Source organism: Nelumbo nucifera, chromosome 3 (assembly GCF_055504915.1).
Source record: "Nelumbo nucifera cultivar China Antique chromosome 3, China Antique-T2T, whole genome shotgun sequence".
Lineage (NCBI taxonomy): Eukaryota > Viridiplantae > Streptophyta > Magnoliopsida > Proteales > Nelumbonaceae > Nelumbo > Nelumbo nucifera.
Genome location: NC_142651.1, coordinates 26,032,245 through 26,057,045, shown reverse-complemented (window position 1 = coordinate 26,057,045; position 24,801 = coordinate 26,032,245). Strand labels below are relative to the sequence as shown.

Sequence of the window (24,801 nt, the reverse complement as noted above, 5' to 3'; positions counted from 1 at the left end):
CCCACTTCAGAGCCGTTGATATCCTTGAGTGGATTAACACAAGGTCCTGGGCATCGCATGCAAGACAAGACGCAGGACTAGTGGTCCAGTGTAGTACCTGATAACATCTGTTGGATCTTTTTGGGTTACAAATAGCTCAGATCAGCAAACCAGCGATGAAGAATCGAAGTTATAATCTACACGCGACGGTGAAGTTTCATACTCTCTTTTGAACTGTACCCAATCTTCAATTTATCACCGAGCCGGCAACCCTTCATCTTCTTCCTCCCGCGAGCCAACCAGAGAGAGAGAGAGAGAGAGAGAGAGAGAGAGAACTTAACATAAATGGAGAATGCCTTGATGTTCACAACCTCACCTTCACGACCTGTGTGTTTCCCTCATGGCGTCTTCACCCAATTTAAGTTCAATCCTATCACTCAAACTACTCCTAGGAGACAACCCATTTCCATTAAGGCGATAAAAAGCTCCAGAAGGACCCTCTCGACAGACTGGAATATATCCAACTCTGCTGCTCCTTGGTTGCCCAAATTCGAAGAGCTTGATGCAACAAATATGCTCCTTCGTCAGAGAATTGTTTTTCTGGGATCTCAGGTTTATTTCAGTTTTGAAGAGACCTGCTCCCTTCAATATTCTTAGATGTATCTTTTTTACTCATTTAAAACGGTGTTAGCTAATCATATGTTGTGTTGTAATTTGCGATGCAGGTGGATAACATGACTGCGGATTTGATCATCAGCCAGCTGTTATTACTTGATGCCCAAGACCAGACAAAGGACATTAAATTGTTTATAAATTCACCTGGGGGCTCTGTAACTGCTGGTATGCCTAAAGTTCGCTTCTTCGTCTTCTCTCCTTGTGTTTTCTCATCTTTCATTGACTATTAATAAGGATACCTGCCGATGACTAATATTTAAAATATTTAAGTTGGCATTTTTCTTTTTAACCTAAGTTCGTCAATACAAAATTGTATGGTCAAGTTTTTTATATTCATTTTATGCAGAATTCCTGAATTATTTTTCTTGCTTGTTTTGACTGAGAATTTTCTTTTAAATTAATGAAAATCATATTGCTTAAAGCCACATTTGATTTTATGTAGGTAACTTCCAGTCCACTACTGAGTTTTAGGAATGAGGTGAAGAATATAAACATAGTGATAGATGCTGATCCTTATGGAAGGCTAGTTTTTTCTCTTACCCTGATGGAGGTCTTCTATCTGTACTGGTTTTTAAATATTGATTGGAAAAGAAAGCATAACTTGGAAAAAAAAGTGTCAGCACCATTGATGCTTGTTCTCATGTTCACTTCTTTGCGTTTGATAAGTAAAGCAATCAACTCGGTCATATCACCTGGATGCTTGTTCCAATCAGCATAGTGATTCTTCAAATACATTTAGCTAGTGTTGAGCAACCGTCTTTCTGGTTGGTAGAAGCATTTTCAACTCGTAGTCTGTTTAACCTAAGAGATTGGAATCCTGCTGTACCTATTGTCCATTTCCCTTCTTGACCAGCTTGTTAGTTAGAAGCAAAAGAGGGAAACAGAAGAAAATTGCTCTTCATGGTAAATACAATTGTGGTGCTAAATTCCTTCCTCTTCTTCCATTTGGATATGAAAAAAATCCTATGAGCTCAAATACATAGTCACCACTCACCAGTTCAAAGTCATATTTAGGGAGCCTACCCCTCCTAGAATTAAGTAATCCTATTCCGTTTTAGTTCAAAGTTGATAAAAAGGTTGTTAATTAGACCTGGTAAAACTGAACTACGTGGCATTTGCAGTTGGATATTGTACTTTTGTGTCCAACAATTACATACCTACCTTTTATCGGTAAACTAGCACCCACCTACCCTTTTGCCTAAGTGCTCAAGTCCCCACCTAGATGGCACATAGGTATAGTCGTATAGATCATGAAATGGTATTTTTTTAGAAAAAAATTACAGGAATTGATCCATATTGGTATTTAACATATTTTCACGTTGTTATCATTTGATATCGAAAAATAATAAATAATAGGTGGACATAATGAAATCAAGGCATATTATATCATTCTTTTCATAAAGCAATATTATTTCTAGTGATATATTCTATACAACAAAATCACTTTCGTAAAACAAAGCAGCAAGGCATATGCAAGCTCAACCTGAACCTTACCTTTTTGCCAATGGGGTTCAAATTATTAGCTTTCATTTTTATTTCAATTCATCATAGACATTAAGCAAAAATCCTATGATGAATTGTTTTTTATTTTTTTTTACGTGCAAATTAACAGAACTTACACTATTACAACAAGTCATAGGATTTTTGATTGACACAAGTTATTATAATGAAGAAAATTTTCAAACTTTTTCTTTATTTATTTAGTTATTCCTTGAATTAGTCAAGTTTCCATACTATTTAAATTTCCTCATTCAGTAACCAAAAAATTCCTATTATTTGAGGCTGCCACAGCCCTGAAAGGATAAAGGCACACAAAACAAGAAAATGCAATAAAAAATTGCCATAGTTACAAAGTGACATAAAGAACTTGATGATCCTGAAGGAGATGATGAAGGCATGGGTGATTCCACTCCAAGGGTTCCTTATAACACCTCTGGTACTTTAAGCCTTATGGGTAGGCGGGTGTAAGTGCCTAATCTGGTACCTTACGGAAAGGCAGGCACCTAACATGCATGGAAAAAACAGGTGGGTCTCCAGGGGAACCCCCATAAAGTGTTGTCTAGGTGACACCTTGGTAACTATGCTGCAAGTTGCCACTGTGCAATGCTAGAGGTTAGGTCTGCATCCAGTCCGCCCCTCCCAATACTCCCGGTCTCTGGGACCATCATTGGGTAATGTCTTTTTCAACTGTTTAGAAGAACCTTTATGCCCATCTGATTAGTATGTGTACTGATTGTGGTGCAGTTGTATTAGCATGTGAACTTGCAATTTATGTCCACTTGTATTATTATGTGATCTTGGATTGAACTTGTGAGATCATGGTTGTGGTGCAGAATGCCAATAAACTGATCTATGTCCAAAGAATGATCTTTATGAATATGCATGTCCTTTTTAGCAATGACACTATTATAGCATGAAGAAGCTGAGTTACCTGGGAAAAACAAAATATTTCATACACAAAGCATGAACATACATAGTACATACAATTGAATGGATATAGGAAAGTGTTTCAATTAAGTCTCTTAACAAACGGTTTGGAGATTTTAGTCGTGATATTCCTCTACACTAGCTAGATATCTGTTTTTTTTTTCCCGATTTTAAGTATACAATGGTTATGGCTGGTCTGGTAATGCATGATGTTGTAATTCTTCTGTTCAGAATTAATTCCTGTGTTTACTGTCTATCTTAGTTTGTGCTAGATACAATTTAGTGCTTCTATAATCCATTTATTATTTTAACTCATAAAAAAACTCATTACAGTTATATTTGAAAATTTCTACCTTGGATCATGACAATGCCATGATAGCAAAGGGATAACCCCTTATGAACTTCCCACTACCACACTCAAAGAACTCTATTTTGTTGTATTGATAATGTCACTATCCTTCAATTTATTGCTACATTCAGGAATGGGAATATATGATGCGATGAAGTTGTGCAAGGCAGATGTCTCTACTGTTTGTCTGGGTCTTGCAGCATCTATGGGTGCATTTCTTCTTGCTTCTGGAACTAAGGGAAAGAGGTTTTGCATGCCAAATGCCAGAGTTATGATCCATCAACCACTTGGAACTGCCGGAGGAAAAGTGAGTAATTACTTTCTGCTTAGTGTTTTATTGTCATTTGTTGTCAATTATAGAGAAGCATGCAAGCTTGACATAGGCATCAGATAGAAGAAGAAAAAAACAGGTAAAATACTGTGGAATTTATTACCTCCAACTAGGAGCTGCTGCAATATATAAATGGCAAAGATAACTCATAGGGGATGGTTTCCCAAAAGGTACTCTAAATTGTTTTCTCCAAAACTGAGAAAAAAAAATCTCTATGCACTTCCCAACTTGTCCCAGCTGTATTTGTCATATACTTGGTTACCCAATTGTCAATATCCAACTAGGAGCTGCTACAATATATAAATGAGAAAGAGAACTCCTAGAGGATGGTTTCTTAAAAGGAGATGCAAAAAAACAAAAAAGGTTTCTCAAAAGGTACTCCAAATTCTTTTCTCCAAAATTGAGAAAAATAATAATCTCCATTCATTCCCCAACTTGTCCCAGATGTATTTGACATATACTTAGCTACCCAATTGTCAATATCCACAATCATCTCCTGCTCTAATGAGCCGTTTGATGACACCTGAAGTTGCTGAACTGAATGATTTATTGCTTTGTATTTTTGGTGGATAACATAATTAAAAAAATAACATGGTGAATAATCTACTAATCTATCAAACTTCAGCTTCAGCTATTAAGGAGCTCACAATGTCCTGTTTCGGGTTGGCTGCATGAATTCTGTCAACTGTCAACTGCAAAGGACCAAGACTGTTTGTTATCCAGTCCAATCATCATCTAAGCCTTGTCCCAACTATATGTTTTGGCTACATGAATCCTATTTCACCATTCTGTTCAGTTCAGTTCCACACCCATGACCCATCATTAAATCATGGGCGCTTAAATAAGTCCTTTTCGGTTCTCAGTCCAACATTTTTATTAATTATTTTTTCTTTCTTTCAAAGAAAGCTTAGCCATGGAATTTAAGCTGCATCTCTTTGAGTGAGAAGTAGACAATTCTTTTCTATCCAATCAGTGGCATTTAGGAGAGTTCCCCCCCCACTAAACAAATCATAATTGGTTGCAAACCATTTGTATATTAACATATACACTGCTAGTGTCATTTAATACTTCTATAAATTACTATGTTTGAACCTTTCTTCTACCATAGAGTGGTGATGCAGACTAGGAAGTGTTTTTTTTTAATTGTAAAATAAAATTTATTAAAAGGAAAAGAAAATACTAAACTCCAACTTAACACTCTCAGATTTTGCTCAATTATTCTGCTGCTCTGGAAACTTGGATAGGAACTTCTTTGCTTCTCATGCAAACCTTCTTTAGTAGCTTTGGGTTGTTTAGTGGGTGAAATTCCATTTTCATATTTGGCTCTTCCAATTGGTGCAAAAGCTTCAGCGTCATCAACTTGGCAGCCGGTTTTAGATAAAATTGATTAAAGATTGGCTGGGTGGAAAGGAAAATATTTATCATTTGGTAGTAGAATCACTCTAATCAAGAGTGCTCTTTCTAACCACTTCTCTTGGTTAGGGAAGTGGAGGAGCATCTAAGGTTATTGGACACACTACAAACAGTTGAGCTGAAGTTGGAAAGATCAGATTCAAGATGGTGGAAAGAGTGTAAGAATGGTGTATTGCTTGGTTAAATCCTTTTACAAAGCATTGGCAAGGAATTAGGTTGAGAAGACCCCAATCAGGGGTGTTTGGGGGAATTCAATTCCTCCTACAGTTGAGGCCTTTGTTTGGTTGGTGGTTTGGACATCATTCTTCTTGACAGTGTGGCCGGCCAGAGATAAGAGGAAGAAGAGAGAAGAGAAGAGAAGAAGAAGAGAAGAGAAGAGAGGAGAGAAGAGAGAAGGTTTGCAATGTAACAGTACTGGCGGTGCCAATATTTATTTTACTATATATAGGGCGATAGAAATAACAAGGGAAAAGACCCTTGTGCCCCTGAGTACAATAACAGACATAACAGAAATAAAAAAAACGAAATAAAAAACACTTTAATTAGCCAAACAGGCCCTAACATCTGCAACTAAGTTATTTTAACATTATTCTAACACTCCCCCTCAAGTTGGAGCATAGATGTCAATCATTCCCAACTTGTCACACAAATCTTTGTGCCGCACATGATGAAGACCTTTGGTGAAGATATCTGCAAGTTGCTCTTCCGAGCTGACATATGGTGTGCACACTTCTCCACTTTCAAGTTTCTCTTTGATAAAATGCTTGTCCACTTCAATGTGTTTCGTCCTATCATGCAGAACTGGATTAGCAGCAATATTGATGGCAGCTTTATTGTCATAGTAGAGTGACGTAGGATTGCTTACTGCGAAACCCAGTTCACCTAACAGATTTCTTATCCACATGATTTCCGCAACCCCATGAGCCATCGCTCTATACTCTGCTTCCGCATTGGATCTAGCCACCACACTTTGTTTTTTGCTTCTCCATGTGACAAGGTTTCCTCCTACAAAGGCACAATAACCACTGGTAGACTTTTGGTTATTGACTGCTCTTGCCCAATCTGCATCAGTATATACTTCCACTTTTAAGTGACTGTGTTTCTGGAACAACAAACCAGCTCCAGGAAACTTCTTGAGATATCTCAAGATCCTCTCTGCAGCCTCAAAGTGAGTTGTCCTCGGGCTGTGCATGAATTGACTAAGGACACCCACCGCATAGGCAATATCAGGCCTGGTCATAGACAAATACAGAAGTCTCCCCACGAGTCTCTGGAACATCTTTACATCTTTCAAAAACTCTCCCTGATTGTCTCCCAGATGATGATTATGTTCAATAGGTGAATCAGATGGTTTTACCCCCAACTTGCCTGTATCTTCTAGTAGATCTAGTACATACTTCCGTTGGGAAATAAAGATGCCCTTGTGAGAGCGGGCAACTTCAATTCCAAGAAAGTATCGTAAGGGGCCTAGATCCTTCACCTCAAATTTAGTGGCTAAGAATTTTTTTAGTCTCTGGATTTCAGCCTCCCAATCTCCTGTGATCACTATGTCATCCACATACACAATAAGAGCTGCAATTTTACCTTCACCTCTTTTCACAAACAGGGTATGATCTGACTGGCATTGTTTGAATCCCATCTATTGGACTGCTAAATGGAACTTACTAAACCAAGCCCGAGGTGATTGTTTCAACCCATATAGGGACTTTTTTAACCTGCACACCTTTTGTTCACTGCCTTTGGCACAGAACCCTGGGGGTTGGGTCATGTACACTTCCTCTTCCAAGTCACCATTCAAGAAGGCATTCTTGATGTCCAATTGGTGAAGATCCCAATCAAGATTTGCTGCTAAGGAAAGGAGAATCCGGATAGAGTTCATCTTTGCTACTGGAGCAAAAGTCTCTGCATAGTCCATTCCATATACCTGTGTGAAGCCTCTTGCTACCAGTCTAGCCTTGTACCTTTCAACAGTTCCATCAGCTTTGTGTTTCACTGTGAACACCCACTTGCACCCCACTGGTTCCTTCCCCTCAGGAAGATCTACCAACTCCCAAGTACCATTTTTGTGTAAGGCATCAATTTCTTTCTGCATTGCATCTGTCCATTCAGGTTTTGACAAAGCTTTTGCCACGGTCTTAGGAACGGGGACACTATCCACAGAAGAGAGAAAGGCACAGTACGAAGGTGAAACATGCTCATAGGACACAAAATTATAGATAGGATGATTAGTGGTACAAGATCTAACACCCTTTCTCTTAGCAATAGGAATATTAAGATCATTGGTGACAGGTGAATCAACATTTAAAGGAGCAATGGGAGCAAGTGTACCTGGCTGATGAGACGGATCTGCCTCGGGTGAATCCGATGATGTTGGTTGCATAGTGTCTGGCTCCATGGCTCTTGAACTCTGCTGGCTCTTATGGCGACGATGAAAAAACCCGAAACGGAGGAGGATCGGGTAAAAGAGGTAGTTGAATCTGAGTCGTCGCCTGTTTCTCCTCAACCCTACTCTCCCCCTGAGGAGAAACCGAGAAGAACGGTTGACTCTCAAAGAATGAAACATAAATGGAAACATAGTACTTGCGGGCAATGGGATCATAGCAACGATACCCCTTTTGAGATGAAGGGTAACCAAGAAAAACACAAGGAATAGCCCGAGGGTCAAGTTTACCACGAGTATGTGACAAGTTGTGGACAAAACGACACCTAAAAACACGCATCGGAATGGTGGACAGCAGGGCTGTAGGGAACAAGAGCTGATGTGGGGCCTTATACTCTAGTAGACGAGAGGGCATGCGATTGATGATATATGTCGCACACAATACTGCATCCATCCAGAATTGTTTTGGCACATTCATATGAATCAGCAAGTCACGAGCAACTTCGAGAAGGTGACGGTTTTTTCGTTCAGCCACACCATTTTGTTGGGGTGTCCTGGCATAAGAGCTTCGCTGAAGTGACCCACTCGAAGCAAAGAACTTCGTGAGATCACTATGGAAATATTCCTTTGCATTGTCCGATTGGAAGATATGAATTTCCGTTTGGAACTGAGTGAACACCATGCGTTGAAAATCTTTCACAATTTGTGGCACTTCATCTCGAGATCGCATAGGGTAAACCCAAGTGTATCGAGAATAATCATCAATCAAAGTAACAAAATACTTATAGCCAGCCGCAATAGGTAGAGTAACAGGGCCCTAAACATCAGAATAAACAATATGAAATGGAAATTCAGATCTTTTATTTCGTAAAGGTAAAGAACTTCTACAATGCTTACTCAACTGACAAGTTTGACACTGTAACTGACTCACTGACAAGGACTCAAACAACTTTGGGAACATAACTTTTAACGACTCAAAAGAAAGATGACCTAAACGACTATGCCATAAATAGGCCTGACTCTCACTTGACGAACTTGTGGACTCGGTCACCACTAGACCAACATTATTCTCCAACACGTAGAGACCATCCACCATGCTTCCTCTACCAATCGTCTTCCCCGAGGTCAAATCCTGAAACACACATGAAGACGGAAAAAAGGTGACTGAGCAGTTCAAAGAGTGAGTAAGACTACTAATGGACAACAAATTAATAGGTAATTTCGGAACATGCAGGACATTAGGAAGAGTAAGGCCAAGTGGGAGAGATATGGTGCCTCGGCCAGCTATGGTAGAAAAAGAACCATCAGTCAGTCTTACCTTATCTCTCCCAGAGAGAAGGTTATATGTCTGGAACAAATTTGACTTACTGGTCATGTGATTTGAGGCTCCGGAGTCAATAATCCAAGGTGAATCAATAGTATGAGATGACACATGGAAGGCTATGGCATTACCTGATGTAGATGCAAATGAGGTAGAAGGAGTAGGCCCAGAATCCACCTGGCGGAGAGTCCTACCATACAATTCCAAATGTTCATGGAAGGAGTTGATAATATCTTCCTTAGGGTCAGAACCGAGATGTCTCTCCTGAGTTACGGAAGGACTAGTCTCTGTCGATGCCATATTAGCTGAGTTATACCTTTTTTGATTATGCTGGCCTGGTTTCTTGCCCTGATCCGGTGCTGACTTTTTACCCAAATCCTGTGCCCATTTAGGTTTTCCATGGAGATCCCAGCATGTATCTTTCGTGTGTCGTGTCTTCTGGCAGTGAGTGCATCAAAGCTTGCTTTTATCTTCTGATTTTTTCTGAGTGTCACCCCTTTTAAAGCCACCTCCGACATTTGTATCTGAATTTCCCCGGACCGTTAGGGCAACTGTCTCCCCTTCTACACCATTCATCACACTTCTTCTGCTTTCTTCTGATTGCACCAAGGCATACACCTCCTGGACTGATAGCAAGTCTTTACTACCCAAGATCTGTACCCTGATGGACTCATATGACGGATTCAGCCCTAGGAGGAAGGCAAACACTCGTTGCTGTGATACAAGTGACTTATAGGCCTTTGCATCTTCATCACACTTCCAATTCACACTCTGATAGTGATCAAATTCTTTCCATATTGATGTCAAATCAGAATAGTACATCGAGAGACTCCTCTCCCCTTGCTTGCAAGTAGAAGATTCAGCTTGTAGTTGATAAATCTTGGCATAGTGTCTTTGTTCTGAATAAGTGGATTTTGCTTGTTCCCATATCTCACAAGCAGTTTCAGCCCACATAAAAGTCTTCCTTACTTGTGGCAGCATTGAGACCAAGAGCCAAGACATCACCATACTGTTCTCTTGGTTCCACCTATCATGCTCAGCACTTCCATACTTCGGTTCCTTTACTCTCCCATTGATGTATCCTATTCGCCCCCTAGTAGTGATGTAGAGTTTTATCCCCTAGCACTTCCATACTTCGGTTCCTTTACTCTCCCATCAAAGGGAATGACAGCCATGGGAAAGCTCATATCCATTCCCCCACTCACTCCATTGTGGCTCCCTGAGATCTCTGAAGTAGCAGAATTCTCAGTCGACATGGTCAAGCAGTTAATCAGTCCCAAACACAGGACTTAGGACCCCTCTTTACTCCACAAAACAATGCTTCACTCAGTTCACACCCACACACTCGGGTTTACCAACCAGATTGAGCACAAATAGTACCAAATTCCGGACAAAAACTGAGGTAATATTTGGCAGATTTCAGACCTGTATAGTTTTAACAGTCCCCACCTACCAGAATTCCAGAATGTCTAACAGCCACTAATCAGTAGGAGAGATCCTTCTTACTTATAGTCAACTCAAACCATTGAGAAGACAGGTCATCCTTGACCTACAACTGTCTTAACACATGAATAGGATCACACGATCCAAGAAAACTAGGGTTACACAGGTTCGACAGCATTCAGCCGCCCCAGATTCATAGGGTTTTCACTCGACACATGACCAAGGAGAGTGAAGAAGAGAAAAATAGGGAGAACTGTACAAGTTGTAGCTATTCTGTAGTCCAGAATCAGATTTCTGTTATGCTAGTCTGTTCGATCTGTTCTTTGGGTTGATCGATCTTCTCTTGACAGTAGGGTTGATTGATCTGCTCACTTTTAATCAGCATTCCCGCTCTGATACCATCTTGACAGTGTGGCCGGCCAGAGATAAGAGGAAGAAGAGAGAAGAGAAGAGAAGAAGAAGAGAAGAGAAGAGAGGAGAGAAGAGAGAAGATTTGCAATGTAACAGTACTGGCGGCGCCAGTGTTTATTTTACTATATATAGGGCGACAGAAATAACAAGGGAAAAGACCCTTGTGCCCCCGAGTACAATAACAGACATAACAGAAATAAAAAACACTTTAATTAGCCAAACAGGCCCTAACATCTGCAACTAAGTTATTTTGACATTATTCTAACAATTCTCATTCAAGATAGATCACTTAAGAGGAGGGTTTCAATTGGCTAGAAGGTATTGTTTTTGTGAATTGGAGGGGGGAATTTTTTTTTAATCTCAGCTTTGGATGCTGCTACACAAATTTTGTTTGGGGATTTTCTTCAAACTTTTTGGTTTGAGCTTTGGTCACCAAGATCTTCCAAAGATTTTTTTTTTTTTTAATCTTGGACAAGGCTACTTGGGAATAAGAAATTTCAAAAATTGTGTGGTCCTGTGTTCCTTTCACAGTCTGTTAGGAGGTTTAGAAAGAAAGAAATAGAAGTATCTTTGAAGGAAGGGCGAGATGCAAGGAGGAGCTTTGCTATATCATTGGGAAGAGGATCTTGGACTGGATTTTGATTTTACCAGATTTCTTGGGGGTCTCAAAAGATTCTTTTGTTTCAGGTTTTTGGTCTTTTTTAGAAGTGGAAGTGGAAGGCTGATATTGTAATGTCTTTTTTTTTTTTTCATTTATGTTCCTCCTTTCTTTTGGGTGGGTGATTTCTCATCACCAATGTCTTTATACTTCTTTTTGAAATTGTAATATTTACCTTAAAAAACAGATTATAAATGTCTAGGTCTGTAAATTCATATGTGAAATTTGACTTTTGTCAGAATTAAACAGCTAGCTAACTTTTACTTGCACAAGGATTTAGAGAAAGCCTATGGCTTTGTGGATTGGGAGTTCTTGTTGGAGACTTAGGAAATGTAGATTTGGAGCAAGATGGTGTAGGTGGATTAAAGGCTGTCTACAGTCCTGTCATTTCTCAATACTAGTCAGTGGAGTAGTAAAGGATTTCTTTAATGCTAAAAGAGGAGTTAGACAAGGAAATCCTCTATCTCTCTTCCTTTTCACGATCTTAGCAGAAGTGCTTAGTAGACTGATATCGAAGGCGGATGCGACAGGTATTTTAAAGGGTTGGAGATGAGAAGGCAGCAAGGGACCTAAGGTTGGTGGTTAACCTTTTTGAAAAAGTGACAAATTTGAAGGTGAACCTCAACAAGAGTGTGATAGCTAGGATTAACTTAACCCAAGAAGAGGTCAATGTTTGGGTAGAGGAATTAGGTTGTTTGTGGAGTGAGTGGCCTTTGAAATATCTAGGACTCCCTCTAGGTGCAAACCCAAAAATTTAGGATTCTGGGAACCGGTACTAGAGAGGTTTGAAAAGAAGTTGGCAGCATGGAAGAGAAATTGTGTCTCACTTGGGGGAAGGATCACTCTTATTAGGGCCACCTTAGCAAATCTCCCAGTTTACTATCTCTCGGTGTTTAGTATGCCTCAAGCTATCGGGAAGAAATTAGAGAAGATAATGGGGGATTTTCTGTGGGAACCTGATGAGAAGAAGAGAGATCATCTAGTTAGATGGGAAGTAGTGACTAGAAGGAAGGAATTGGGAGGATTGGACATTGGAAGACTAAAGGAGAGGAATGAGGCTCTCTTGGGCAAGTGGTTACGGAGATTCCCAGGTGTGACAGACAAGCTTTGGCACAAAGTGGTAACCAGTATACATGGGCTCTTAGAGAATGGTTGGGATGATGGAGTTTCTAGTAGGGCATTGAGCTATTTACCATGGAAGGCAATTCACAAACTTCTCCCTTCGTTTCTCAGTCATATCAGACCTGATCTTAACTTAGGTAGCAAAATCAAATTCTGGGAAGATATTTGGGTGGGGGACTCTTCTTTTAAAAACCCTATTCCCCTCAATTTTTGCCCTTTCCTCCTTCAAAGGTAGACCGATTGCTGACTTTCTTGCCCCCTCCCCATCCATGTTTGGTCTAGCCTGGAATCTGGGACTTCGTAGATATGTCAGGGACTCGGAATTGGATTCTTTTCCCCCTCTACTTCAGGTACTCGATGGGCATAGTTTTCAAGGTGCCAAGGCGAGGCTAGGCTATTGGGGGGCGCCTTGTCGCCTAGTCGCCTAGGCGATGGATTTTTTTATATTAAAAACATAGATCCTAGGGTAGTTCCCTAGGTACCATAACCATATTTCTTTAATAATTATTCATGATTTTCATAGGAAAAATATAAAATTCATGTTAAAGTATAGAAAATCAACATATTCATGAGAAGAAAAGGAAGAAGGTGTTGAGTGGGCTGATTTATGTTGGGCCGATTTATGTTTAGTTTGTTTTCTTTTAAATTAAAAAGTTGTTGGGCCTTGGGCCCATTAGTCTTTTATTTTTAAAATAATTGTAAGTACTTAGTTGAGTTGCCGCCCTACTAGGGGCATCTTTGTAATATCCCATATTTAAGTTAATTATAAATAGAATGAGGGGCTGGCGGCTAGGGTTATGTATCACTATCCTAGTCGACCTTCTTCTCCTTTTCTTCCCTTTCCTCTGTCTATTGCTGAAACCCCCAACTTTCTCCTCTTCCTTTCACAAGAAGCTTGGCCGAATCAACACGTAAGGCTTTCTACTTGGTATCAGAGCAGGTTGAAGGTTCTTGAAGAGATTCACTCCTGTAGCCCTAGATCGACCGACTGAATGGAGATTTAAGAGGCTGATTGAAGCTCTCAGGTAAGCCCAGTTTTTGGATTTTCTTGATGGATCTGTATGCCCTGTAGCTGGTCTAGGGTTTCTCATCAACAGGAAAAACTAGAGAAAGGGGAAGAGTCCTAATTTTGTTGGACTCTTCAATTTTGACCTAGGTAGTGGCGCCCTTATTTTTTAGGGTTCCTTTGGGTTTTTTGTATGGGGTGATTCAAGTTCCATGTGGTTTGGAGGCTTCTAGAGAGGGCGGTTGCTTTTTCTCTCTCTTCTCCCATCTCACCGAAAAGGAATCTTTCGTGGGAAGAAAGTCCAGGACACCAAAGGAGTGTCGTTGGTTCCAAAAGGTATTCTGTTTGTTCTTGCTGCATTTTTTGGTTGTTTTCTGTACCTCTTTTGAGACACATGGAGGCACACAGAGTTGAATATAAGCCAGAGAATGAAATGGGACTAGTGAGAGGAGGTGCTGGAGACCCCTTCGGAGTTGGGACCATTACTACAGTTAGGTTGGATGGTACAAACTACTTGGAGTGGTCCCAATTTGCAAAGATGGCCATTGGGGCTCGTGGAAAATTGGGGTATATTACTGGTGAAGAGGTGAAACCCGAAACTGGCAACTCCCGGTGGGTGTAGGAAAATTATATGGTAATGACATGGTTGTGTAATTCTATGTTGCCACATATAAATAAAATTTTTTTATGGGCAAACACTGCTAAGGAGATATGGGATGGGGTGGCAGAAACCTATTCACAAAGGGAGAATGTTGCTAGGGCTTATCAACTGAGAAATCAAATTATTGCCACAAGGCAGGGAGATAGATCTGTTGCAGCCTATTTTTCAGTCCTTAAGACCCTGTGGTAGGAGATCGACCATCTAGAGACCTTTGCTTGGGAAACCACCAAGGATGCAACTACCTATCAAAGACATTTAGAGAAGTATAGGGTGTTTGAATTCCTTGCTGGCCTTAACCCTGAGTATGACATTGCACGACAACAACTTCTTTCTAGGGACAATGTCATTCTCTCCCAAGCATATGCCTTTGTGTCAGGAGAGGAGTGTAGGAGGGATGTAATGATGAAAAATCTCAGTTCTGATCAGTCTGCTATGGTAAGTGCTGTGAAATCTAAATAGAATGGCAATGAAAACAAAAAGGATACACAAGGGACTTGGTTTGTGACTACTGTAAGAAGCCTAAGCATACAAGAGACACTTGTTGGAAGCTTCACCCACATCTTGTGCCGACCCGATTGAAGAATAAGAAAGGAAATGCGCACATGGTAGTTACCGGTGATACTCCGCCCCCCTCTACTACAACTGCTTTGGAGTCCGTTGCAGCTGCTGCAGTAAGGGCCGAGCTTGAGAGGTTTGGGTTACTTCTGAATCAGAGGGATACAGCTAGTTCCAATTCAGCTGTAAGCGGACAACAAGGTACAGGTAGCACAGGTGGAGCTCACTCTACCTCCTTTGCCCACACAGGTAGTTCACATGTCACTGCCACTGTCACTGCAAACTATGTTTCTGCTTCAGGTAAGGAGAGATCTCCTTGGATTATAGACTCTGGAGCCTCAGAGCATATGACCCATTGCTCCACTATTTTCTCCTCTTATCAGTCTGTTTTGGCAGAGATAGGGTCTCCACAGCTGATGGATCCCATGTTCCTATTGCTGGGAAGGGATCTGTCAAGATTAATGATTTTATTTGCTTACCCTCTGTCCTCCATGTTCCTAGATTGAGCACTAATTTGTTATCTGTTAGTAGTTTGACTAAGAATCTGAACTGCTCAGTAATTTTTTCTCCTGGACGCTGTATTTTGTAGGATCTGGATTCAAAGAGGCCGATTGGGAGTGGTCGTGAAGTGAATGGAATCTACTTCCTGGATGCTCTCCCTCTTCACCAAAGCCATCATGTTTGCAGAGATAGTGAGTCAAAATCTGTGGGTCAGATTATGCTTTGGCACAACCGTCTGGGTCATTCTTCTTTGAGTTGTTTGTTTCCAAAACTGTTTGTCTGTGAGTCTGTCAAGTTTGAAGTGTGAGGGTTGTGAACTTGGAAAGTGATGAGGGCAGATTTGGCCCTCCAGTGAAATTGTGACACCTGGCACCTCATGCCAACTAAGTGTAGCCTCTCGCCATAAGCAGCTCGCCATAGGCAACTTGCTATAGGCAGCTCGCCATAAGCAGCTTGCCATAGGCAACTTGCCACAGGCAGCTTGCCAAAGGCAGTTCGCCATAGGCAGCTCGCCCTAGGCAGCTCGCCATAGGCAGCTCGCCCTAGGCAGCTCACCACTAAGCAGCTTGCCACAGGCAGCTCGCCATAGGCAGCTCGCCCTAGGCAGCTCACCACTAAGCAGCTCGCCACTTGCAGCTAGCCACAGGCAGCTCGCCACTTGCAGCTAGCCACAGGCAGCTCGCCACATGTAGCTAGCCACAGGCAGCTCGCCATAGGCAGCTCGCCACAGACAGCTCACCCTTAGCCTGGCAACTTAGACAACTCGGCATTGCATAGGCAGCTCGCCACTATGCAGCTCGCCACTAAGCAGTTCGTCCCCAAGTATCGCAGGAAGATCTCCTGCTTGACAACCTGGCCCAGACACCGACCCGCCGACTGACACAGGCGCTGACCTGACAACCTGGCCCAGATACCGACTCGCTGGCTGACACAGGCGCCGACTTGACAACCTGGCCCAGACACCGACTCGCCGACTGACGCAGGCGCCGCCCTGACAACCTGACCTAGGCGCCGACCTGGCCGCCTGACACAAGCACCAGCCTGACGACCTCGAGGAGTTCAGCACCGTACCCCGGTTCTGACGGGATGTGACGAGTCTTATCGTTTGGAGGCTTTTCACCCACCTAACTCGCGAGGACTCCGGTATATAAAGACCTCACCCCCAAAGGGGAGGGGGAGAAGAAAAAAGAAAGGATGGTAACCCCTGCTCTCTAGCTCTCTCATTTCTCTCCAAGCTCTCTGTAATCAGAATGCTAACTTAGGCATCGGAGAGTCCCCGTCGGGAAAATACCCCCGGGTCCTCTGATTCAGTTCTCGCAGGTCCCTCAGCTCCCGCCGCCTACAAAGGAGAGGAAATCACCTCACGCGCGGAGGGTAGTCGGGTTGCGCTACACCAGGGAGCTCCACCATCCTCTGAGTTGCAGGCCGCCTAGGAGCAAGTCAAGTGACGAGTCCACCAGGTAGTTCGCCACCAGGTAGTTCACCACCAGGCAGTTCGCCACCAGGCGGTTCGCCACTAGGCGGTTCGCCACCAGGCAGTTCGCCACCAAGTAGCTCATCACCAAGGCACGTCACCACCGGGTCAAATAACGAGGTACTTAGCCAAAAAATTTATACATCACAAAAAATGGTACGTGACCAGAAACGGTTACATCAATTGGCGCCGTTTGTGGGAACACGCTACAAAAAGCTAAGTTCTCATCCTACAAAAGCTAAGTTCTCATCTTACCAAAGCTAAGTCCTCACTTTTTAGAAATTGAAGCTATCGCTTTATAGTTTACATTTTTTATGAACTCAAAGACTATGCAGGGAGCTAACAGACTAAGTAGCTCTACCAACCTTACTTTCAATTCAGATAATGCCTCATCAGTCCTCTTCGCAAGGTCCCCCCTGCAAAGATGAGCTCTTCGTGGTTTCTGCGGGAGTTGACGGCCAACAGACTACATAGGCGCCCTTACCGGTCGAGCCTTCCAAGGCTCCCGTGTGAGCTGGCGACCTAAAGTTAGTAGTGCTGCCCCCGAAAGTCGAGCTCCTAGTAGCTTCTTGTAGGAGTGGGTGACCGGCATTACGAAGCTGATGCAGCACAATCATAGCTCGACACCTCACAGGCAAAGCCTACGGGCCACATTACTGCTTAAGACCCGGTCGCCTCTCTGGCACGGGCAAAGTCAAAAAAGAGTAGACTACGAGTCACTCCGAAAGCCTACGGGCCACATTACTGCTTAAGGCCCGGTCGCCACTTCGGCACGGGCAAAAGTCAAAAAAGAGTAGACTATGAGTCACTCCCAAAGCCTACGGGCCACACTATTGCTAAATATCCAGTCGCTTCCTCAACAGGAGCAAAATCAGCAAAAGTGAACTATAAATCGCCCCAGAGCCTAAGAGCTACACTACTGAATTGGCGGAGACCCCCTCGCCTTACTGGCAGCTCGCCACATACAAGCAGCTCCCGAAGCCTAAGGAATTGGATCGACACTTACTAGCTCATCGACTTACGGGCCAAAAGAAATCTACTCCCTTCGTTGAGTTACTCTCAGCTCGGGAGTGGGGGGCAATTGATGAGGGCAGATTTGGCCCTCCAGTGAAATTGTGACACCTGACACCTCATGCCAACTAAGTGTAGCCTCTTGACAATTAGGTAGCTCGCCATAAGCAGCTCGCCATAGGAAGCTCGCCATAGGCAGCTCGCCATAAGCAGCTCACCATAGGCAACTTGCCATAAGCAGCTTGCCATAGGCAGCTCGCCACAGGCAGCTCGCCATAGGCAGCTCGCCATAGGCAACTCGCTCTAGGCAGCTCACCACTAAGCAGCTTGCCACAGGCAGCTCGCCATAGGCAGCTCGCCATAGGCAGCTCGCTCTAGGCAGCTCACCACTAAGCAGCTCGAGCTCGCCACAGGCAGCTTGCCATAGGCAGCTCGCCACAGGCAGCTCGCCACATGCAACTAGCCACAGGCAGCTCGCCATAGGCAGCTCGCCACAGGTAGCTCACCCTTAGCCTGGCAACTTAGACAACTCGGCATTGCATAGGCAGCTCGCCACTAAGCAGTTTGTCCCCAAGTACCGCAGGAAGATCTCCTGCCTGACAACCTGGCCCAGACACCGACCCGCCGACTGACACAGGCGCCGACCTGACAACCTGGCCCAGACACCGACCCGCCGGCTGACACAAGCGCCGACCTGACAACCTGGCCCAGACACCGACCCGCCGACTGACGCAGGCGCAGCCCTGACAACCTGGCCCAGGCGTCGACTTGGCCGCCTGACACAAGCGCCAGCCTGACGACCTCGAGGAGTTCAGCACCGTACCCCGGTTCTGACGAGTCTTACCGTTTGGAGGCTTTTCACCCACCTAACCCGCGAGGATTCCAGTATATAAAGACCTCACCCCCCAAAGGGGAGGGGGAGAAAAAAAAAGAAAGGATGGTAACCCCTGCTCTCTAGCTCTCTCATTTCTCTCCAAGCTCTCTGTAATCAGAAGTTAACTTAGGCATCGGAGAGTCCCCGTCGGGAAAATACCCCCGGGTCCTCTGATTCAGTTTTCACAGGTCCCTCAGCTCCCGCCGCCTACAAAGGAGAGGAAATCACCTCACGCGGAGGGTAGTCGGGTTGCGCTACACCAGGGAGCTCCACCATCCTCTGAGTTGCAGGCCCCGCCTAGGAGCAAGTCAAGTGACGAGTCCACTAGGCAGTTCGCCACCAGGGAGTTCACCACCAGGCAGTTCGCCACCAGGCAGTTTGCCACCAGGCGGTTCGCCACCAGGTAGTTCGCCACCAGGCAGTTCGCCACCAGGCAGTTCGCCACCAGGGAGTTCGCCACCAGGCAGTTCGCCACCAGGCAGTTCGCCACCAGGCAGTTCGCCCCCAAGGCACGTCACCACCGGGTCAAATAACGAGGTACTTAGCCAAAAAATTTATACATCACAAAAAATGGTACGTGACCAGAAACGGTTACATTAGAAAGCATTGTAGACACTCTTTTAAACCTAGTAATAAAAGATGTTCTTCTCCCTTTGATGTTATTCATTTGGATGTGTGGGGCCCTTATCATGTTCCCTCTATGGGCGACTATTGCTATTTTCTCTTGTTTGTGGATGATTTCTTTCGATATTCCTGGATTTACCTGATGAAATCACGCGATGAAGTACCATCCTTGGTGCGGCAATTTTACTAGATGGTACTAACACAGTTTGGGACAAGAATAAAGATGTTCAGATCTGACAATGCTAGGGAATATTTTGAGAGACATCTTGCCTCATATCTGTTGGAGTATGGTGTTGTCCATCAGAGCAGTTGGTCCTATAGTCCACAGCAGAATGGTGTTGCAGAGAGGAAGAACAGACACATTGTTGAGACGACAAGAAGCATGATGATCACAGCCACAGTTCCGGTTCGTTTTTGGGGTGATACAGTTCTCACGGCAGTATATCTGATTAACAGAGTGCCCTCTCGTGTACTCGGATTCAGGACCCCTTTCAACCTTCTTTTTCCTCAGGGGGAGATGTTTCATATTCCTCTAAGGGTGTTTGGATGTGTCTGCTTTGCACGTATTCTTGGCCCTTACCGTTCGAAGCTTGATCCCAAGGCAAAGAAATGTGTTTTCCTTGGATATGCAGAGAATCAGAAAGGGTACCGCTGCTATGATCCAGTCTCTGGGAACCGGTATGTTACTATGGATGTTACCTTTTTTGAATCTACGTACTTCTTCTCAAAGGATCTTTCTCAGGGGGAGTGTTTTGGGGAAGTAAGTCAGCCGTCTGTCCCTCTCCCAGTTCCAATTCCTGTGTCTACTCCTATGCTTGACCACCACCCGATGTCACCCACCTTGCCACCTCCTTTGTGTTCCATTTCACAGCATTACTCACGGTAGAGACTCCATAAGGCGGTTGATTCCACTACAGCAGAACTCACACCACTTTCTGTCGATCCCTTGGAGACTCTAGATTCGGCTGATACGGATTCAGATATTCCTCTTGATCCCACTATTTCAGTTCCCATTGGTCCTACTGACACTGTTACAAATAACCTTGATCTCCCTATTGCTCTTAGAAAAGGGAAGAGAAAGTGCACTGCTCATTGTATCTCACAGTACTTATCCTACAGTGGACTTTCTCCTCCTACCGTGCTTTTCTCTCTTCTCTTGATTCAGTAGTGTCTATACCCAAGGGTGTTAGTGAGGTTCTCTCCAAACCTGAGTGGAAGACAACTATGCAGGAAGAGATGGAGGCTTTGATTAAGAATCAGACATGGGAGATTTTAGACCTACCAGAAGGCAATGAGACAGTTGGATGCAGATGGGTTTACACAGTAAAGTATAAGGTAGATGGAAGTATAGAGAGGTACAAGGCAAGACTTGTTGCAAAATGGTACACACAGACCTGGACATTGATTATCTAGAGACATTTGCGCCAGTTGCAAAGATGACCCCTGTTCGGATACTCTTTTCTCCTTGCTGCCTCATACTCTTGGCCCTTGTTTCAACTGGATGTAAAGAATGCTTTCCTAAATGGGGGTTTGCAAGAAGAGGTGTATATGGATCTTCCAGCTGGTTTTATGATAATGCTGAAAAGGGAAAGGTATGCAAGCTGAAGAAGTCACTTGGCTTGAAACAATCTCCCAGAGCATGGTTTGACAGATTCAGAAAGGCCTTGATTGTTTTTGGCTACATTCAAACTCAATCTGATCACACCTTGTTTGTGAAGCGCAGGGGATCTTTGGTGTCAATCCTAATTGTTTATGTGGATGACATTGTTGTCACTGGGAATGATCTGAGTGAGATTGATAGTCTGAAGAGGAACCTGCATAAGGAATTTGAGATTAAGGATCTTGGAGAACTAAGATACTTCTTAGGCATCGAAGTTGCAAGATCGAAACATGGAATTTTTATCTCTCGAAGGAAGTATGTCTTGGACCTTCTCCAAGAGATAGGGAAGCTTGGAACAAAGGCAGCTAGCACCCCCATTGATCAGAACCATAGAATCAGTTCATCAGAAGGTGAACCAGTGAAGGACCTTGGGAGATACCAAGGACTTGTGGGTCGGCTACTATACTTGTGTATGACAAGACCGGACATCTCCTATGTAATAAGTGTAGTGAGTCAATACATGCATGCTCCACGAGATCAGCACTAGAAGGCAGTTGACAGGATCCTTGCATATTTGAAGGGACATCCAGGCAGAGGCATATATTGTTTACTGATCATGGACAACTGAAGCTAGAGACCTATACAGATGTGGATTGGGCAGGATGCCTTGATGACAGAAGATCAACTTCAGGAGTGTGCACCCTAGTTGGGGGTAACCTAGTCTCATGGAAGAGTAAAAAACAAACAATTGTGGCAAGATCAAGTGCGGAAGCGAAATATAGGGCCATGGCACATGGAGTTTCAGAACTTCTCTGGATCCGTTCTCTGTTAGAAGAAATCGGTGTACAAGCAGAAGAACCTATGATGCTATACTATGATAACCAGGCAGCAATCAATATTGCCCATAATCCAGTCCAGCATGACCGAACTAAGCACATTGAAGTAGATAGACATTTTATCAAAGAAAGGGTAACTTTTGGAGAAGTTTGTCTTCCATACATTTCTTTTGATCTGCAGCTTGCTGATGTTCTCACAAAAGGTGTTGCGAAGAATAAGCTGGAACATGATCTACGCAAGTTGGGAATGTGTGACATCTATTCCCAACTTGAGTGGGAGTGTTGAGTGGGCTGATTTATGTTGGGCCGATTTATGTTTAGTTTGTTTTCTTTTAAATTAAGAAGTTGTTGCGCCTTGGGCCCATTAGTCTTTTATTTTTAAAAGAATTGTAAGTACTTAGTTGAGTTGCCGCCCTACTAGGGGCATCTTTGTAATATCCCATATTTAAGTTAATTATAAATAGAATGAGGGGCTGGCGGCTAGGGTTATGTATCACTATCCTAGTTGACATTCTTCTCCTTTTCTTCCCTTTCCTCTGTCTATTGCTGAAACCCCCAACTTTCTTCTCTTCCTTTCACAAGAAGCTTGGCTGAATCAGCACATAAGTCTTTCTACTGAAGGATTTAAAATTCAAAAAATATAGGGGCTGAACCCTTATTTTTGTTATAGGAAAGGAAGAAAATAAAAAGTATTGGTAGGAGAAGAAGAAGAATATATGGAAGAGGAAAATGTGCTTATTAGATAAAATTTTAAGTTCTTTCTTATTGGTTCAGGTTTTTAAGTCTTTGAGGGTTCAATACAGCATTTAACAATGTTTGTGTTGATTAAACCCTAATAAATAAGAAAATAATAAAAGAAATTAGTATATAAACACACAATGATTATTTTAGTTTAATAATGTCTATTTTATAATTATAATCTCAAAAAAGAATGAATATAAAAGTATTTTATAGTAGGAAGTAGAAAACTGCTTGGCGATTAGGCAAGGGGAACCTCAAAGGGCGCCTTGTCGCCTAGATGTCGCCTTGACAACTATGTCAAAGGGGTGTGTCTAGACACTTCTAAACAAGACACTAAACTTTGGTCTCCTCATCCTTCAGGTGTTTTCAGTTGTGCCTCTTTTTTCTAGTTTTTGTCTTCTCTTGCCCAACCTGGGGAACCCTTCCCTCTATAGGAAGTTTGGTGTCGACCTATCCCCCACAAAGTGGGTGCCTTTTGTTGGGAAGTCTATCATAGTGCAATTAACACTAGTGATCTGATGCAGAGGAAAAGACTTGGTTGGTGCCTTTCACTAAATTGGTGCTGTTTATGTAAGTCAAATGGTGAGAATGCCTTTCATATTCTTGTTTCCTGTCCTCTTGCTAGTAGCATTTGGGATTGGTTTTTCTACCTATTTGGATGCAGGTGGGACACCCTGGTGAGCTTGGAAAGATTGTTTGAGCCATCTACTTTTAGATGGCCAAAGCGAAGAGGGAGAATACTGTGGAGATGCACAAGGGCAGTAGTGCTATGGGAGAAAAGAAATCGGAGAATATTTGAAGATAAGGAAATATGCAAGGCAGAACTGATAGAAAGTATTATGATGAAGGTGATCTCATGGGTGAAAACACTGAATTTATTTTCAAATTTTACAGTGGATGACATGATTAGGAATTGGAGGACAATTGCCATCTCTTCCTCGGCAAAAAAGCAGGTCTTGAAGGAGTGGGTGCCCCCTGAACCAGGTTTTATCAAATTAAACTTTGATGGCAGCAGTTTTGGAAACCCAGGAAGATCTGGAATTGGAGGGGTTATAAGAAATGAAAGTGGAAATGTGTTGGGACTGTATTCGGGTCCCATTGGAATTGGAAATTCCACTATAGCTGAACTGAAGGCAATGGTATATGGGATACAAAAAGCTAAGCAGATGGGGGTGGAAAGGCTGGTTGTGGAAGGGGATTCCAAAGTTATCATCAGTTGACTAAAACAACATGACAGCACACCCTGGATATTCAGAAATGACATCAAGAAGATTAAAAATCTATCCAAGGACATGCAGCTTTCAATTCAGTGGACCCATAGAGCAGCAAATGGATTTGCAGACCAGCTAGCCAAACAAGGGGTGAACAGGGATCACTTCTTCTAGGCTCAACTGTAAGAGTGAAAAATCAATTTAATAGTGGATACATTACATTGTAGTGGGGTAGCTGAGGCTACTCATATATTGTAACCCCTGTAATTTCTTTTTTCATTAATGAAATTTCTTTTTACTGATAAAAAAAAATACAAAGCTTCCCTATTGATTCCTTGTCTTGCAAGTAACTTCGCTACATTATTAGCTGTTCTGTTGGTCCAGTTTCACTCCACACCAACTCTCTAGCCAACTGTTTAGCTTCCCTCTCATTATGTCACTGCTGTCATGTTCCTTGAGCCTCCTTCTTAAGCAAGGTTTAAAATGTCGATGTCGATGGAAATGTCGCTTACCAAAATATAGGACATATGTCGGAAATGTTGAGGGGAAATATTGTAAAAATTAGAGACATCGTGGAAATATTATGAATATGTGGAAATATGCAATGATATTTAGTAAAATGATAAAAGAAGCATTAATACATATTTCTAGACTATTATCTTATTCCCAACATTATATAAAGCTAAGAAACTAAGATCAATAACAAATTAGTAAATGATGATTTACTAATTTATTATGCATTTTGATGTTTTTACAAGGTTATCTGATATTTTCTTTTCTTATTTTTAATTCTGATTTATTATAAATTCTAATATATTTATTTCACACTAGTAAATAGAAATACATTTATTCTGATTTTTTAAATATTAAAGTTATAATACATTATGGTTTATTATAAATTTAATAAACTAATTCTCCTTTTTATAGTATTAAGATTTTGATAAATCCTGATTTCTTATAAAACTTAATGGATTTATTATGATTTTTAATACTAAACTTATAATAAATTTTGATTTAGTATAAAATGTAATAAATTTATTCTGATTTTTTATATTGAATGTAGAATATGATTTATTATAAAATTTAATAAACATTTTCTGATTTTAACAAATATTTTAAAAATACTAACTAGTTAATATTTTATTACTTGAAAAATATTTTGTGTTTTATATTATAAAGTATTTTATTTATTCTTTTG

The 24,801-nt window shown here is 42.3% G+C and overlaps 1 protein-coding gene across 2 annotated transcripts in view; it reads left to right on the top strand.

Moving 5' to 3' along the window:
* The first annotated feature begins 316 nt into the window (after positions 1–316).
* Positions 317–24,801, top strand: part of LOC104596866 (ATP-dependent Clp protease proteolytic subunit 3, chloroplastic) — a 28,742-nt gene continuing 4,257 nt past the window's right edge. Inside the window, exons 1-4 of one of the 2 annotated variants that reach the window (XR_016083750.1) lie at positions 317–591; positions 705–819; positions 3,562–3,737; positions 15,321–19,128. Coding sequence is in view for 1 of the 2 variants with exons in the window: in XM_010258216.2 (XP_010256518.1) it covers positions 325–591; positions 705–819; positions 3,562–3,737 (558 nt within the window). In the remaining variant the exon portion in view is untranslated. The remainder of the gene's footprint in view (positions 592–704; positions 820–3,561; positions 3,738–15,320; positions 19,129–24,801) is intronic. The other variant, XM_010258216.2, reaches the window with a different exon arrangement.